Source organism: Gossypium arboreum, chromosome 11, assembly GCF_025698485.1.
Source record: "Gossypium arboreum isolate Shixiya-1 chromosome 11, ASM2569848v2, whole genome shotgun sequence".
NCBI classification, from domain to species: domain Eukaryota; kingdom Viridiplantae; phylum Streptophyta; class Magnoliopsida; order Malvales; family Malvaceae; genus Gossypium; species Gossypium arboreum.
In genome coordinates, this window is record NC_069080.1 from 6,339,878 (window position 1) to 6,357,623 (window position 17,746).

The 17,746-nt window shown below is 31.9% G+C and overlaps 2 protein-coding genes across 2 annotated transcripts; one reads left to right on the forward strand and one right to left on the reverse strand.

The window, feature by feature from the left end:
• Window positions 1-2,376: 2,376 nt before the first annotated feature.
• LOC108473731 (serine/threonine-protein kinase STY13-like) lies at window positions 2,377-7,289 on the forward strand. The gene is made up of 6 exons (XM_017775459.2): window positions 2,377-2,937; window positions 4,124-4,245; window positions 5,139-5,335; window positions 5,480-5,654; window positions 6,189-6,323; window positions 6,820-7,289. Exons 1-6 carry the CDS (start codon window positions 2,622-2,624, stop codon window positions 7,024-7,026), a joined length of 1,152 nt encoding a protein of 383 aa, XP_017630948.1. The 5' UTR covers window positions 2,377-2,621; the 3' UTR covers window positions 7,027-7,289.
• Window positions 7,290-7,525: 236 nt separating this feature from the next.
• LOC108473730 (imidazole glycerol phosphate synthase hisHF, chloroplastic-like) lies at window positions 7,526-15,907 on the reverse strand. Its single transcript, XM_017775458.2, has 19 exons — window positions 15,285-15,907; window positions 15,115-15,203; window positions 14,399-14,493; window positions 13,055-13,158; window positions 12,580-12,749; window positions 12,339-12,453; window positions 11,859-11,914; window positions 11,729-11,767; window positions 11,462-11,560; window positions 11,145-11,207; window positions 10,965-11,027; window positions 10,773-10,855; window positions 10,502-10,610; window positions 10,340-10,393; window positions 9,810-9,897; window positions 9,588-9,625; window positions 8,341-8,446; window positions 7,917-8,083; window positions 7,526-7,821 (listed from the first exon to the last, which is right to left on the reverse strand). The coding sequence occupies exons 1-19, from the start codon at window positions 15,454-15,456 to the stop codon at window positions 7,762-7,764; spliced, it is 1,770 nt and encodes a 589-aa protein (XP_017630947.1). The 5' UTR covers window positions 15,457-15,907; the 3' UTR covers window positions 7,526-7,761.
• Between the last annotated feature and the right edge of the window lie 1,839 nt (window positions 15,908-17,746).

The following is a 17,746-nucleotide window of genomic DNA, read 5'->3' on the forward strand; positions in this document are numbered from 1 at the left end:
AGTTAGAAACCGTTTCAGTAAATATATTGATTGGGTTAGAGTCATTTATCAATTGAATTTCAAATTTATTTTTAAAATATATTTTATACAAAATATAAGTACATAAGAATTTGAATCTAAAAGGTTATAATTTTCAATATATTAATTTTATTATTTAAAATATGATTTTATTTTTATTTATATATTTTTATAAATATATTTATTATATAAATTTTAGTGAGACATAATTTAGTATGTATTTCATTTCTTTGTCGGTCTTGACCTTGTTGAAATCATCATTATATTTTAAATGATGATTTCTTTTTTGAACAAAATATTTAATTACTTTAATGACTTATAAAAATAAGAGAAGAAAATTTTTGCTTATTTTAAAGGAGCTTTATTTTTACAAGAATTTTTAAATTTTATTAACTATTAATTATTATAAAATTTTTCTTTTATTACCTTACTAATCAAACAAAGCATTAAATTATGACAAAAGTAAATTTATTTCATAAAAGAAATTATAACAAGGCAATAAACCAATTAAGATTAGATATTTTGTAAAATCCATTAAAATATAAGGTGAAATCCACATATATAAAGTGGTGGCTACTTATATATTATAATCTTTAAATGTTATTGGATAATTGCGGTATTCTAAATGAAAGAAGGTAAAATTAATCCAAGCAACCATACTTGCTAGAGACTATAGATTGTTTAACTATACTATTAATATTAATAAAATAATTAATTGAGTTGATATTACGAATTAATCGATACAAAATAATTAGACACTAATTTAAATAGAAAAATTACAAAAATATCCTATAATTAGAATAAATAACATTATTCAAGGGATTTTAATCTATTTTACTTTTTAAAAACTAATAAAAATTTAGATATGATTGGATTTGATCCCATGATATTGGCATTAATAAAGTCTTAATTTATTAAAATTTTATTTTAATATGATGTTCTTAATCTGTGTTCTAAATATGTAGTTTTCACACCACACGCGACAAAATTTCTAGTTATAAGAATTAGAGATGAGATTGTCATTTAATTTTATTTTATTTTTACAAGAAGGGTTATTTATTTTCTTTTAAAAATCATTTTAAATTAAATAATTTTAGTTTTTATTTTCGAGAAATTGTTAAGAAAGATAGTCACAAACTTCAAACATAAACCATAAAATTAGACATAAAAATATTAAAAAAATTAAAAAAATTCTTTTAAATAAATACATCCAAACAATTCTAACATAAACATCAAATTTTAATTAAATTTTAAAATTTACAAATTAAAATCAATTAGAGCTACAAATGAAGAGAGTATTGGACTAACAATTCAAATTTATTCATTTGTATTTGTTTATTAAACTAATTAAACAAACATAAATAAGACTTTCAGTTATGTTGGTTTAAAACTTAAATAAATCATATACAGCTTTCAATTATAATATAGTTAACAACATTACTCGCGTGTTTCTTTTATTTATTTATGATATGAAAATGGATATGTTGAATTAAATTTAATTCGTTTAGAAACCTTTGATTGAGTTAGAGCACCAATTTAATTAAAATAATTTATTATTTTTATAAAATTATATTATTATAAAGATATTTTTATCTTTTAAAAATATTTAAATAAAAAAATAAAATCCTATGTATGATTATATTTAAACTTAAGACACTTTGTTTTTTGAAAAAAATTAGCTATCACTTATTTAATTCAACAATATCTCTTCAAGATTTAAACTTAAACCGAAAAATAAATCACACTTAAATACATTTAAACTTATATTTTTTAGACGTAATAATGGTTCCAATTGAACTAAGGCTTAATCAGTCTCAACTTTATCATTTTAGTCAAAATTTTAGTAAAATTTAGGGTAAACTACACCCATAGTCTAATTTTTTTTCTTGGTTTAGTCACTCTAAATAAAATAATTGTGTAAACTGTCACTACATTTAAAATTTTCGTTTCCTTTTAACAAATTGCTAATGTGGCACATTAGCACAATAAGTAACTGACACGTGTCATTTTTTGGTTGACTTTTAGCTAAAGTTTAGTGACTTCCGTATAATTAGTCAAAAAAAATTTCCCCTAAATTTTACAGGGAGATTCCTAAACTTTAATCAAAAGTCAACAAAAAATGTTATATGCCAATTACTTAATGGGCTAATGTGCAACGTTAGCAATCCATTAAAAGAAAATGAAAATTTTAAATGTAGTGGCAATTAGCACAATTATCTTATTTAGAGTGATCAAATTGAAAACAAAAATTAGAGTGACTAAAATAGGATTGACCCTTTTTTAGAGTGACCATAGGTGTATTTTACCCTAAATTTTAATATATATATATATAAAATAAGTTACAACTTAACTTGTATAACCGTTGCGTATACCATCTTTGAAGGGGCAGTTTAGTTTCACTTACAAGCACAACCAAACAAAAACAATTTAAGGGTACACTTGACCGTGAATCCCACACCATTAATTACTAGTTTTTAGTACGTTTTAAACAGAGACCCAGAACTAGAAATAGCTCAAACCAAGTGAACAAAAGCCAAGAAAAAGGTTTCCAAAGTCCTTTTGTTTGTACTTTAAGAGTGAGGTTTTTGATTTTGGTTGAGAAGATGAAGGAGAGAAGCGAGAGTGGTGGTGGAGGGTACGTAAGAGCTGATCAGATAGATTTGAAGAGCTTGGATGAGCAACTTCAAAGGCATCACAGTAGAGCATGGTCATTGGAGAATAACAGGAATGGGAAAGAGGAAGGTGGGTTTGGCATCGGCGGAAGTGTTGGTGGTGGTGGACAATGGTTAAGGCCAAGCAACACTGTAAGAAGACAAGAATGGGAGATTGATCCTTCTAAGCTTATCATCAAAAGTGTCATTGCTCGTGGTACTTTTGGTACTGTTCACCGTGGTATTTATGATGGCCAAGATGTTGCTGGTATTTCACTTCTTCCTCCCATTTTTCTCTTCAGCATATATGGCTGAGTCTTGTTGTTTAAAACACTAAGCTTTCCTCAAAATGACATTTTTTCTTCTTGTTGATCTAGAAACTAAAGCTTGTCACTCGTTTCTCTGTGAGAAACCCATTTTGAAATGAACTTTCTATGCATGATAAAATGTTACATAGGTATGTGCATTATGTTTATGCCTTCATGATTTGAAGGTCAAACAGTCCAAAATTTAAGGGTGTTTTGTAGCTTTAAAGTGTTAGTGAATCTAATATTTTAATGTTTCTATGTTCTTCAGCTTCTGTCTTGTTAATCTTTATTGCAACTGTTCCATTTATGTTGAGGAAAAATGCAGGTAAAGGGGAAAAGAAATCAAAACTTTGAAACTTCCATTTTAATAAGTTTTTTCCCCCTTGTTAATAGTAAGCAACAAGAAAGATCTATATGTTTGGGTTTATGAGATGGGAAATAATTCAGAAATGTAGTAAGCAAATCTTTCTGATTTTCACAAAGTAGTTTGTGATCAAAGCTTGTGGATCTAACTCCTGGAAATCCGTGATTCATGGGAGTTTTTCTTTTTAGGTGGAAGTTAGTTGCACTGCTGCAGCGACTTAAATGATGTTAATTCTTTATTTATTTAGTATCTCTAAACTTTCATGTGTCTTTATTTATTGTTGCTATGCATCCCATCTTTTATCTCTACTTTTTGGAGATAAAAAAGCTACAACATTAAAAGAGCCTCTCTCATTGACATTACCAAAAGCTGCCAAATGGACCTTATCTCATATACTAGAAAAAAAAAATAACACCCAAGGGTGTAGGTAGTGGCCCTGACCCCACTCTTGTACTCCAAAATTTTATGGATTTTTCATGTCAAAAAGTGATACAAGAACTCAAATTTTGATCCTTAAAAGAATTTATAATTTAATTACTTTTTTTATGTTTACCCCTAAATTACCACCCAAGTATTCTTCTATGAGCTTACATGGACTTAACTGTTGCATTAATCAATGAAGATATTTGGGACCCATATTGATCATAGGAACGATTTCTTTGGTATTTCTTTCATGATTCTCGGTTGTTTTTAATGTAAAATTATGTTTGGAAAATAGAATAAGAAGTTTTAACTTTTGCTTTTGTATTTTCTAAATGTTTGTTTCTTGTATCATTGCTTAGTTAAACTTCTAGACTGGGGAGAAGAGGGCCATAGATCAGAGGCTGAAATAGCTTCACTTAGAGCAGCTTTTACACAAGAAGTTGTTGTATGGCACAAGCTTGATCATCCTAATGTAACAAAGGTATTCTTTCTTACATTACCTTTCTCATGTTTTCTCTTTATTTTTCGACATCTCTATTTCTGAGAAAAAGTAACAAACTAGTATGTTACTCTTGACTCTTCATTTTTCTTGAAATAACTATCTTTGACACTCATCTTTGAACATGCCTATGTCGAACACATACACACATCCTACACTCATATCCAAGCCCAAATAATATAAAACCCACTATGTTAAGCGTAAATGAAAGACACGAGTATATTCAATATTTTAAAAGTTTGTCCATGATGGTTTATAGAGTGATGTATACCTCCATCACCATGTCTAAATTTATGTCAGACACATTCTAAAAGAAAAATATAAAGAGTCCGAACAACTTAACTTATTTTATCTACTTAAACTTGGTTGTTTAAACTTAAGAACATAAACATTTAGTAAATTTTTTCTCAAGGGTTGAAGCAACACCAAGTTCTAACAAGTTTAGGAATTTTATTTCCCCCAAATTCTCTTGATTTTAGGATATTACTATCTCTTATTCTACTCATTTATGTATGTCAACTTGCTAATTAGGATGTTGACAAATGAGGGTATTATGCAATATCTTACGCTGACTGGAATAATTACAATGTAATATGGGCATTTGGTCATTACAAAGTCTGAGGCCAGTCAAAGGCTCATTAAATGATTACTATGCTACTCTAACACGATTCAAGTGTCAGATATGGATGTGTCATATATATATATATATAATTTCTAGTTTTTTTCATGCATTTGAAGGATCTTTGCAGGGTTATATTTTTTATAGCCATGACAGGGTATAAGTTGGATATTGATACTTCAAGCAAAATGAAGACTCAAAGAAACATAAGGTGATTATATTCAAGTTTAATCTGTGTGTTAAATATCTCATGCAGTTTATAGGGGCGACAATGGGGTCATCAGAGCTGAACCTACAAACGGAAAATGGTCATATAGGCATGCCAAGTAATGTTTGTTGTGTTGTTGTTGAATATTGTCCTGGGGGTGCACTGAAATCTTACCTGATAAAGAATCGAAGAAGGAAGTTGGCCTTTAAAGTAGTTGTTCAGTTGGCACTCGATCTTGCACGAGGGTCAGATTCCAGAGCCTTATCGATATCGATTTTATTCTTATAAATCTACAAATATATGGATCATCTTCAGTGTGTATATTGTAGTGAACATTAAGTTCCCAGATCATTTTGTGTTAACATTTTTTGTTTGATGTACTTTATTAGGTTGAGTTATCTTCACTCTAAGAAGATTGTCCATAGAGATGTCAAAACTGAAAACATGCTTCTGGACAAGACGCGGACTCTGAAAATTGCTGATTTTGGTGTTGCCCGACTAGAGGCATCGAATCCAAATGACATGACTGGAGAGACTGGAACACTTGGTTACATGGCACCAGAGGTATACTTACAGCCAATATGCTTTCTTTGAGATTTGCAGTTATTCTAGGTTGTGAATGGCTTGTTTTGGATTACGGTTTCCTCAAGATTTTAAAAGGGATTTTGAACTTTTCTAATTTGAATTTATGGACTGAGGGAAACGTGTATCATATATGAAAGAATATGTTATTCTAACTCAGATGAGTGTTGGACTTGAGTGATGGATATAAATACTTGAAGAAAAATGAAAAGTCGGGCAACATAAATGGCAGCAAGATAGTTCAGGCATTTTATTTCTTCCTTGAATTATCAAAATGCAGGGTCTTCAATCTGAATTATGGGCAAGATGGTTAACCCTAAACCCTAGAAACTATTTACTTTTCTTTGAGGGGAAAAGAAGAAAAATAATTTAGGTGTTTGTGTTCTCAAAACTTTATGTTCATGCGGACAGACATTGTTAATTTAGCTATGGTTGAATGGAGATTATATGCCGATTACTTTTCAGCATTATCTAATCTTTATGTTCTTACATTGATGAATTTTGAGATTCGAGCAGGTCCTTAATGGCAATCCTTACAATAGAAAGTGTGATGTGTATAGTTTTGGTATATGTTTGTGGGAGATATACTGCTGTGACATGCCATATCCGGATCTTAGCTTCTCAGAAGTCACATCTGCTGTTGTCCGCCAGGTAAATTAGTCTATCCAAATAATTTTCTTGGCTCCAAAAACCTGTATCAGGTAAGAGTGCCGGATATGGATATGTGTCCAGGTATGTTTAATTATTTTTTTCCCTAAGTTATTCCATGTATTTGAAGGTTCTTGGATAGTTATATCCTGCACCTATATCTAGATACATTTCAAACATGTATACTAAAAATGAGAGTCGGAGCAACAAAGGAACAAACTATAAACTGAGATGATTCTATGACAATCGGACGTATATTACCTGGACTTCTTATTTTCTAGAGTATTCGGATATGGGTATAAAAGTATGATCATACAAATTTATACAAAGACTGAAAAAATTAAACATTACCCGAATTCGATATCACTCCGAGTGTGGATAACATAGCTCATGGGAGTACTCCTTTGTACTTTTTTCCTACTCCTGAAAGTTATAAAGATATTTGAGAAATTATCTAAACTAAAAGACGGATGATGACATTAAACTTTTTAAACTACAGAATCTGAGGCCAGAGATACCTCGTTGCTGTCCAAGTTCGCTTGCAAATGTGATGAAAAGATGCTGGGATGCAAACCCCGACAGACGGCCAGAGATGGATGAAGTGGTGTCAATGTTAGAGGGTATAGACACATCCAAGGGAGGAGGGATGATCCCACATGATCAACCTCAGGGTTGTTTGTGTTTTAGGAGATATAGGGGACCTTGACATTTTTACCCTTTCCCCATTGACTTGAATTAAAAAAAGCTTTCAGGGATTGTTCCAATTTATTAATGTCATATATATATAGGAGGAACTGTGGTGTTTATTATTTAGTAAAAAATCTTTGATGTGTAGTTCCTCCATCCCAACTTCCAGTAATCCAGCCCCCACGTTCCTCTGGTTCAGCTAATCATGTGATAATCAAGTTCCTTGTGTTGACACCAGTGGCAGGCAATAAAATTGATAATATATACACATATTTATATACATATTAGAGGACAAAAGTACCTAATGATGACAATGAATAATAACACTCTTGAATATTATATTTGAATCTGTTTTAAATTTGATCCGAACAATAGTAGTGTTAGATATCCAAATCTATTATTTGGATTATCTTTATTAATAAAAATATTGTTGGATATCAGATATCATTTTCTTTCCACTGTTCAACCTTTTTTATATATCCTCCTATTTTTCAACTCTATCAAACACACCAAAAAGGTTAGTTTAACATTAGCATTCACAATTACCAATCCATGGAATGGTTCACACTCACAAACATTCTAACTCATGATAAATATATTTGCCACCAAAAAGAAAAAATTGAAATCAATCCCAGAACAGCAAGATGCAATAAAACATTCAAAACAGGTAAGATTTGAAGTTTGCACATCTTTACTTACTCCTGAGTTTAGGAACAAAATTTCAAGGTCCTAATCGACACAATAAGAAACATGGTCATATCCTTACTTCAATGCCTTCCTTCAACAAGTGTGCTTTTACAGACTGAATGGGCACCTAAAACCCAATGAACCGAAGGAATGTAATCAAAATTTAATCTCATTCATCAAACTGGAAGACCCTGAAACTGTAAAAAAAATAATAATAATTACCTCCTTCCGATGGAAAATGCCAGCAGCAAGAGCAGCTGATGCATTTGTTTTCATGAATACCTCTGAGAAGTGTTCAACAGCACCAGCACCGCTACTTGCAATTACAGGGATGCTGACAGCATCAGATATCAGCTTTATTAAATCAATATCAAACCCTTTTCCTTGACCTGTAAAGTCAGCAAGTAGGCATTAAAACAAACATAAGAAGAATAAACCAAATCTCTACTAGGTTAAACAGAATATCACAACTATATAATAATACATCTCCTACCATTTAATCAGAGAAAAGCTGGCATACTCCGATAGCATATTGTCAATAGCACTTAACCACTGGTTATAAATGTAAATAAAAGACTATTGACATAATTTTCAAAACAGAGACTATTGACAGGCGAATTATGAGTGACGAGGAAGTTATTTATACCGTCGCAATCAATGCAGTTCAACAGTATTTCTCCAGCTCCCAGTTCTTCAACAACTTTCGCAAGCTCGTAAGCTCCAATTGATCGCCCTTCTCGCCCACCATTAACCTTAGGAACATAAAGCCATTTAAACTACACGTAAATTAAAAGAATTTTGAAATATATGCAACAAACTAATGATTATTTAATCATTATGTATTGTTTATAAACATATTAAGCAACTAAACAATCTCCAGGAATGTAACGTGATTCATGTTGTTACAGTTAAAATGCAAAATGATAATATTTTATCTGGGTGTATGGTTGAGGCAGGCAGTGGCTATTGTGATGCAAAGGATAAATTCTCAATTTCTTGGTTTTAGTATTTGGATACCATTAAAGACAACATTTCAGGTGCAGTGTCATGTAAGGTTTGCATGTTGAGCTTTGCAAGATATTTCTTTGTTGGTGTGCTTGAACTTGCACTTGAACCTTAGAATAGTTTCAGTTTGTGATGCTATTGTTCGTTATAGCATTGCATTATATTGCACCTTCAAGCTAATTGCCTTTTCCTATCTCGGCATTTCTTTTGTTATGCTTGCACATTCAGATTTCACTGAATATTCAGGATTTTATATGATCATCACAAGCTTAACACATAGGCCTCCATTTTTTCTTTTTCTTTCTTTCCCTCGACTCTCTTCATTCGTCACTGTGTTAAGACTTTTCATTTTCCTGAAAGTGTCTAACACATAATCAAATATGGGTATGGGGTGCGATCTTCCAGATGTTCTGTGGAACATAGAACAAAGAGAGATTACTTGTATTGGACACATCTTATGAGACATTTATCCCTGAGCCTGATTAACATAGGTTCTCCATGCTCATGGTCAAGATCTGATCTGATGCGACCTCTTCATGTGTTTTCTGTCTTCTCTTATCCTCTTTAAGCACATACACAATCCTTTTCCTTTTTTTTTTTTTTTTTGGGGGGCTACTTAAGCCAATGGTCGCCCACTGATCGGCAAAAACATAATTGTGATGACGTGAATGGGTATAAGATGCATTTGAATCCTAGGTTTTAAGTACGCTTTTTGATTGGTTATTAGTGTTTGATGAGCTTTTTTTTGGTTTTACAAGAGGTATTTGCTTGCTTTGAATAAGATTTAATTTTTATGATTAGTTAATGCATACATCTAGTTTAAAAAGTTCGTCTAGATAAATGCTTTATCGAAGATCATGCAAAAAGGTAGGGAGCAAGGAAACCTACTGTACACTGATACCAAGCATATTCTTCTCCATTTGGACCTAAACACAAGAAAAGACATGTTCTAATCAATGATTCTTGTGAAATCTAAAAAAAGGGTAAACATTCTCAGGAAATGTCTCGAGAAAATTTTTTATCTTCTGTTCACACACGGCAAGATTTCCAATGGAAAAAATGCAAACTCTCAGACATTGGTAAAAGCAAAAACAGTAAAATCCTTATTACCTGGTTTTGGGACCCGTATGGTCTTGAACTGCACATCATTAGGACCTTGAACATACACCCTACGAGGATCAATGCTTACAACCACTGCCTGTCAAATAAACATTCAATTAACTCAAAAAAATTCACTCTAGATAATCAAGTGGCCAAAATGATAAATCAAAATTTGGCTTACAAGTAATAGCAAAAATTAGCATCATGGGTATAGGGTATGTATAACCTTCTAAAGATCCTCTAAATACATAGAAACAAATTAAACATACTGTTTTGGACACGAGATTGTATTTGACACACCCGATTCAGGTAATATGGTTGAAAACTCTCTTCAAACCATCTACAACTTGTAAGCTTTCATTTGTTCTTTAATATTTATTTTTCCTCTAAAGAACTTTTTTTTTTTTTTGTCATTTTATAGCAAATGACAAGTAACAAGCGGAAAAAACCTCAGAATGAGACCATGGAAGATTAACAAAATATACATGGATGCATGTTTGTGTCAGTGCCAACACATCAAAAACAAGATCAGCAATCACCTGATTACCATAAACTTTAGAAATTTGTTCTAAGCTGCTCTTCCCTGTCTTTACCTGAAAGAAGCATTTGCAGAACTATTAGTAGTTACACCTATGCTTGTATAACCATCTTAACTCCACATGTTATAAGTTGTAAAGTTTTAATGAGGTTGTATTGCATACTTTGGTTTTTATATATTCTTCTGCTGCATAAACTGCATCACTTCCAATTGATATTTTATCAGCCCCGGACCTAAAATACTCTGAAGCAACTTCCAAACTAGAATAGTACCTGAAAATCAATATACATTTATATACAAAATTGTGCCAGTTAATTACACAAAGATCACTGAAAACAGTATCAGGAAATGCCTCATAAATCATTTGAACAGAGATTAAGTCTTTAATTGTAAGATATATGAAAACTAGATTACTGTAGAAAATAGAGGCAGACCTGCCATTTGCATCAGTAAAATCCCGTATACCACCTCCAACTGTTAGCGGGACAAAAACATTTTCTGATGTGTGCCTTAATACCTGCAAAGCATGGAAATTGATATAAAGATACGTATTTTAAATATATAAACACTAAAGAATAAATTAAAAATGCTATGTCAAAATATGTTTATAATTAAAAGTGAAAAACCTGCAACATTGGTAAATCGCCTAATGGGAAATCACGGAATCCAGTAATGTTCAAAAAGCTGACCTGAAATTTGAAATACAGAAGAATCAATAATTCAGAGTATAAAAGAAACTCCAGAGAGGCTAAATGACTACTGATATTGCAATATAAACAGAAAAATTCTCAAAGCTATAAGCATACCTCATCGGCCCCATCTTTGTAATACTGTCCAGCAAGCTCTACTGGCTTACCAAGGTTTCTCACCTATAAAGTTTTTGATGAGTTAAAACAGCATCCAAATCCAAGTATTAATATATAGGAGATCAAGAAGAAAACTATCAAACAAACATAATTTAACTCTAATATACTCTCATATCTAAGGGCACATCCATTTTTGTCATTTATGGTATCATGATGCATTGGTAGGCAAAATTAAAAATTTAATTTAGGCCTCCGCCAATCCAAAACTAAGATCAACGAGATCATGGAATTAGAGCAATGTATGATCTCTCACTCACCTCATTCTCTTTTGTCTGCTCTCTTACATCATACTGGTCTCCTTTAGTTACAACAAGATCCCCTTTATCATTTGTTCTAACATCAAGACAAGCGATCACCTGAATGAAACAATATCTCAGGTAAAAGCCATATGAACCACAAAATCAAACAGAAAATATCAATAGTTCTAATCTAGAGCTATGTAATTAAAATCTATCCAAAAGTGAAGCATAGAAAATAAAATCAAGAAAAACATGCAAAATAGTTCGAGATTCAGAAGCTATTACCCTCTTAGCAAGTTTTGAAGCTTTCCCCTGAGTAGGCTTCTGAGTCAAGCAAATCATTCAGATTGTTAAATGGATGAGTAAAGGTTGAAAAAAAATGCTAGATGAATTAAACCAATGACACAAAGACTACCTTTGAACCTTGTGATTTAGGATTTAGGAACCTTCTCAATACAGAAAGACCAACATCTGAAACAATTTTATCAATGAATCAATTGTCAATGAACAGGTAAGCTCCTATTGTCTGACATTTGTTCATGACAACAAGAAGGAGGAGAAGAAGGAGGAGAAACTTGTTCAACAATCAGATGGACCAAATAATTACGTTGGAAAAAAATATGAACCAACTTCCTAAGTCAGGACAAAAACCTTCAAAATTCTGCTTTTGATGATCGTCATGTACTCATGTTGATATCATAAATAGGATTGTATTATTATTATTATTATTTCACAAACACAGAAACCTAGGAGATGCCAATCTTAGGGGGAAACATTGTTAAATAGAGATATGCATGTGAACGAGCCATTCCCAGGCCAACAAGAAGAAACTTGCGCAATATGAAATTTGAAACATGCAATGAAAAAATAACTACTAAGAGCACAAATATCTTGCCTCCACTCTTCTCTGGATGGAACTGAACTGCATGCACATTTCCCCTTCTAATAGATGCTATAAAATCATCACCGTAATTGCATGTAGATGAAACCCATTCTTTATTATCATTGGACTACAAAGAAAATGAGAAAATAGATTACCAAAGATCACGAGGTATGATTATTAGAAGCTTTTGCAATAGGCACATTAATGAGCAAGTGTTACAAAATAATGACGAGGCAGACAAAAAAGAGAATACCGGCATGGCACGATAAGAGTGAACAAAGTAGACATGGCGATCTCCAATGTCGTCCAAAATTTCAGAGTCTTTTGCAATTTGCAAGGCGTTCCAGCCAATATGGGGCACTCTAAAACCATTCAAAGAGTTAAACCGCCCAACCACACCAGGGATCAAGCCGAGGCCATTCACTGAAACAAATGCACCATGGAATCAAGCTGAAAAGTTAAAAACTAGAGAATAAATGAAAACATATACAAAGAAAATATCCAAAAAAATTTCATTTGCAAAAGGAACACTAATTGTTTTTCCTTTTTTATCCTGCCGATCCTTCTTCTTCATGTGCTACATAATCTAACATAACATACATTCAGGAAAGCAGTATGACATATTTTCTACCAGCGAAGAAACTTTATCAAGTCCTAATCATTAAAATCATATATACATAGGTCTTTCAAAATTTTACAAAAAAAAATGGAGTTGTTTGAAAATTGACCTGGTCCATTCTCTTCACTAGACTCAAAAAGTAGTTGAAGTCCAAGACAAATGCCTAGAAATGGGCGATCGTTTTCTATATAGGCACATAGTGCTTCAGCCATCCTGCAGAAAATGACAAATGGAAACTTCCAAGCTGACAATTTTCACTAAGTTATTAAAATTGAGTTAAATAAAAGAGATAATTAGTCATCATTAAAAAGTTTGTACGAATAAAATTTTCAGTCAACTACAAAGTGGTATATTGTTCGAATTTTTCTTTGAATTTTATTAGTGATACTAAATAGATTAATTGCAGTTTTACAAGCCACTGGCAAAATAATATAAAGACCCCATGGTTTGCCAATCAACTTTCAAAAGCTCAAGGATCATCCAATCAGATTTGATCTCTGAATGGTTATGCATCTCTAGTTACAATAATTTGGAAGGGAAAAAAGGAAAAAAAAAAAAGAACAAGTTACTAGAGAACTCTCTCACAAAGGAGTGTCCCCAAAGCCATTTGACACACGCAACTAAGAAAAATAATTAAAGAATCGAAATCACTGAAAAGTACACAAATTCAAGAATGATGATCAGAATAAGCCCTTTATAACTTCCACAACAAATCCAACGGAATTGGAAAAGAAGAAGATACTGACGAACAAATTCTGCACAGCTCCCACAAGAAAACAGAAGCAAGTTCTAAAGAATGCAGTCTCTAAAAGGAAGACCAAATTCTCTAGAGCTCCCAAAATAAATTGCTTTCTCATTTTGTCCGACTAATAAGATCAAATCACTTTATTCAAGAAAAAAGTCATGAAGACCTTTGAAACAAGCTTCTAGAAAACAAGGAGAAAAAGAATTTTCTTATTCAAGAATTAGCAAAGAATATGATCATATTTCTAATTAGAAAAATTTATTATTTTGACTCCAGCTTCTTTCCACCTTGATTTCAACTCAAAATTTATATGCACAAGACAACTGGAGTAAAAGAAATGCGAATATCAGTATCATGACAACTGAAATTATCAACCATTTCTAAGCTTAGACCAATGATCTAAGATAGCCATATGATTCTGGTTTTGACAATTTTCTTAACTGAATTCTTCAAATAGATGAAGTAAAAAAGAAGAAGAGACAAAACCCTGAAGCCTCATACATAGGTTTCTTAGAAATCAGCCTAAAGTTCTTCAAATGGCACGTTCGCGGACCAAGAAGTATGCTAATGCAAGAAATTTTCTAATATTAGTTCTTCCACGTCCAAAATCCATGTATGGACAAATAGTTCAAATAGTAAGTTAAAATGACGAAAAAGGAACTGCTCTCAATAATTATTTTCATAAACGAAAGTAATAAAAACTAATACCCGGTCTTGGTCAATACATCCATGGCAGAAGCAAATGCCCCGACACCAGGAAAGATAAGGCGGTCTGCGTTCAAAATGTCTTTTGGAGTTCGCACCTTCATTTGAATTCAAAAGAAATAATACACCTATTACTTATTATGCATACTTCTTTGAAATGCAATTGAAACTAAATTGATACAAATCATAACATTCTTAAGATCATGCCACCACATACTTCATACAGAGGAAAAAAGAAAATTATAACAAAAACTCCCTATGAAATTTCATTTTTGCAGGAAACAGTTAGCAATGCTTAGCAAATATAAAAAGATAACATATTTTACTCGGACTCAAAATAAGTGTCCCATTCGTGTATGTATCCAATATGAGTATACTAAGTTTTTTTTTCCAAGTCTTTGAATATACTGGAGGAATCATACCCTATACTCATGTCTATGTGTGATTGTATTACATGAGTACTTTAGGAAAAGTGTGACTATCGGACATGAAGATCACAAGAACTATCAAAATGAAACAATTTTTTTTATAGTTCAGCACCTCTGTTTCTACTCTCTATCTAATAAAAATTTTATATTAGATTCTTATTCTAAATATAGACGCTACTCTGACAAAATTGAATGTAAACATTTAATCAATCTGAATAAAGTCTTGAACTTTTCAATAAATAAAAATAGTAATCAATTACAGAAAAAGAAAAGTAAGCTAAAATGACTTACATCCTCTATCTCGTAGCCAAGATATCGAATCGCATTCCTTACACTCCTAACATTTCCAGCTCCATAATCAAGCAACGTCACAACCGAACCTAAAAGAAAACCATTTTTTTTTTAAATAGCACTTGGAGAACTAGAACTAGAACTATCGCCAAATTCATGAAAGGAAGTACCAGAACTGGAACCAGATGAAGCGCGGATTACAAGTTTTCTAGGAGATTTTGATTTTAGAGTATTGTTGTGATAGTTTTGGCGGAGTGTTATGATAGAAGATTGCGAAAGAGAAGAAAATGACAATGATTTTGACGCGGAGCTCGTAAAGGAAGCACATGCCACCCCCTCCATTGCAGAAAAGTGCACTTCAGCAAAGCAACTGCTTATGAATTGTTTAAGGCCTTGGAGGTGTTGAATTGAAAGACAAATTGACCGTGTCTACAACACCATCTTCAGGTAAGTGAAGATGTTTGCAGGAGAAATTTCGAGGAAGCGGCCGTCAAAGAAAACTCCAATGGCGGCAGCACCAGCGGTGGCCGAGATTTTTTATGTTTTCCTTTTGGGAAGACGGCGATTGACGGTGAGGGAGTTCTCTGAGGTCCACGAGCGGAAAAAAGGAGCAAAGGAGGAGTTAATTTTAGGGTTAAACTTGGGTTTGTCGTTTTATCGGAAAGCTGTGAAAGTTTAAGGGGCTAAAAACAAGATCCAGTCATTTTGGAAACAGTTGAGTTGATAGATTATTCGATCAAGAGTTAAAAGAAAAAAAAAAAAAAAACTCGCTATTGCCTACTGAGAGAACAACGATGCTATGGCTGCGAAAAGGATGGGATTTAACTCACGTGCGATAGACTATGGTTAGGTCTTGCTGGCTAAAAGTTCAATCTGAATAATGCTATAGGTTATGAGTTGAATATATAACATTTTTAGTGAACGCTTATCAAGTACTTGTGTAATTGATATTGATATATATTTTAATGAGAGATTTAACCATTGTTTAAATAAATTAAATTTTAGTGATACTAATTGAATCAATATTTTATAATTTTTTCATGTATTTAGACAATTATTATACATTCATATGTTATAATTTTAGTATTTAGATTTTCTTTTATTATCAATCTATTAACATAAAGATCTTTGTCATAGAAGTCCATCCTCACGTCCTTACCCAAGCTATAGTGACGTAGCCTTCTTGCTACTTCACTCGAAAGGCTCAACCTTTGAGTCTTCATCTGAGCATTATATTTTTGAGACTCACAAAATTTGTAAAAAATATATTAAAAAGACATTTGATAACACACATCAATCTGTTATATCTAATAACTCACTTATTTTATTCATTCAAGTCAAATTAGTAACATTTTAAACTAACACTTATCACATTATCACAATATTTATACTCAATAATTGGAGAGCTTGGGGCCTACATCTTACCCTCTCTATCTATAAATGCTTTGATAAAAAATAAAAATATTTTAATTTCTCAAATCTAACAATTTTTCACATATTTTACAATGCTAATCACTTTCATTTTACAATTTTTGTATTTTTATTATGGGAACCTAACACTATATCTTATCAATATATTGTGTATTCAACTAAGTTATAAAAAATTGTGACAATTTATTTGACACATAGATGAAAATTTCGTCATCAAATTTTGGTCAATGTTCGAAATCTAAAAATTCACCCCCATATAAACTATTGATTCAATTAATACCTCATTTAATTAATCTTTTTCTCACTATTCCGCCAGGGTTGAAACTTTTTTATCTCTTTTTTTTCCCTCGATCCTTTCACCATTTTCTCCTTTTTGATGTTCTCTTTTCCCTGTGGTAACCAAATCATCTACTCCCCAGCGCTATGAACGGTTTGCGTCTTTCGCCCACGCTAAATTTCATTTCTCTAGAAACCTAGATTGTATGCCCTGCCCCTTTCCCACTCTCCGCCATTCTTTACTCCAATCATTTTTGTTCAAATAGGATGATTTTTTCGCTAATTAGAAATAAATATGAAATTAAAAATATTTTAAGATAACACATCAGTAACAACTGTCTATTTTTTATTTGCTTAAAATGCCACATTTTAAATTTATGGGCCAAATTTCAAGTACTAATTTCAATATCAATATCAAAATTTGGTACACGATATTATAGTAACCCTTTTAAGTTAATAAAAAATATTAAAAATTCAATTAGTATTATTTTTATTTTTAAAATATAATATAAGGTATTGATATAGTAGTGAAAGAGTTGCGTTGTTATCAAGTTTTTATATTGAGGGGTTGAATCCTCAACAAGTCCAATGTCGTTTTTATAGGGATTTTATCTTTTAACTCCATTAAAAACTCTAGGAAGCTTATTGAATGACCCTATCAAGAATCTAAGCAGATTCATAAAAAGACTTTGCCAAAAGATTAAGTATCTAAATAAGGAGAAATTATTTTATAGACCCATTCCACCACATTATTTATGGTCACTTTTCAATTATTTAGTGACATATCAGCAATTTTTTCCATGTCACTAATACGGAATTTTGGTCAATTTTTTACCCCCAACCCTAAGCCTTGAATCATGAACCTCAAACATTAAACTTTAAACTCCAAACCCAAACCTTAAACCTTAAATCTGAGTTTAGTGTT

Coding starts and splice junctions, on each gene's coding strand:
- LOC108473730 (XM_017775458.2), bottom strand. CDS start 15,456: ATGGAGGGGGTGGCATGTGCTTCCTTTACGAGCTCCGCGTCAAAATCA. Junction 11,768..11,858: donor CTAAATCACAAGGTTCAAAG/GTAGTCTTTGTG, acceptor TGCTTGACTCAG/AAGCCTACTCAGGGGAAAGC. Junction 7,822..7,916: donor GCATTTTCCATCGGAAGGAG/GTAATTATTATT, acceptor ATTGGGTTTTAG/GTGCCCATTCAGTCTGTAAA.
- LOC108473731 (XM_017775459.2), top strand. CDS start 2,622: ATGAAGGAGAGAAGCGAGAGTGGTGGTGGAGGGTACGTAAGAGCTGAT. Junction 2,938..4,123: donor TGATGGCCAAGATGTTGCTG/GTATTTCACTTC, acceptor ATCATTGCTTAG/TTAAACTTCTAGACTGGGGA. Junction 5,336..5,479: donor GCACTCGATCTTGCACGAGG/GTCAGATTCCAG, acceptor GTACTTTATTAG/GTTGAGTTATCTTCACTCTA.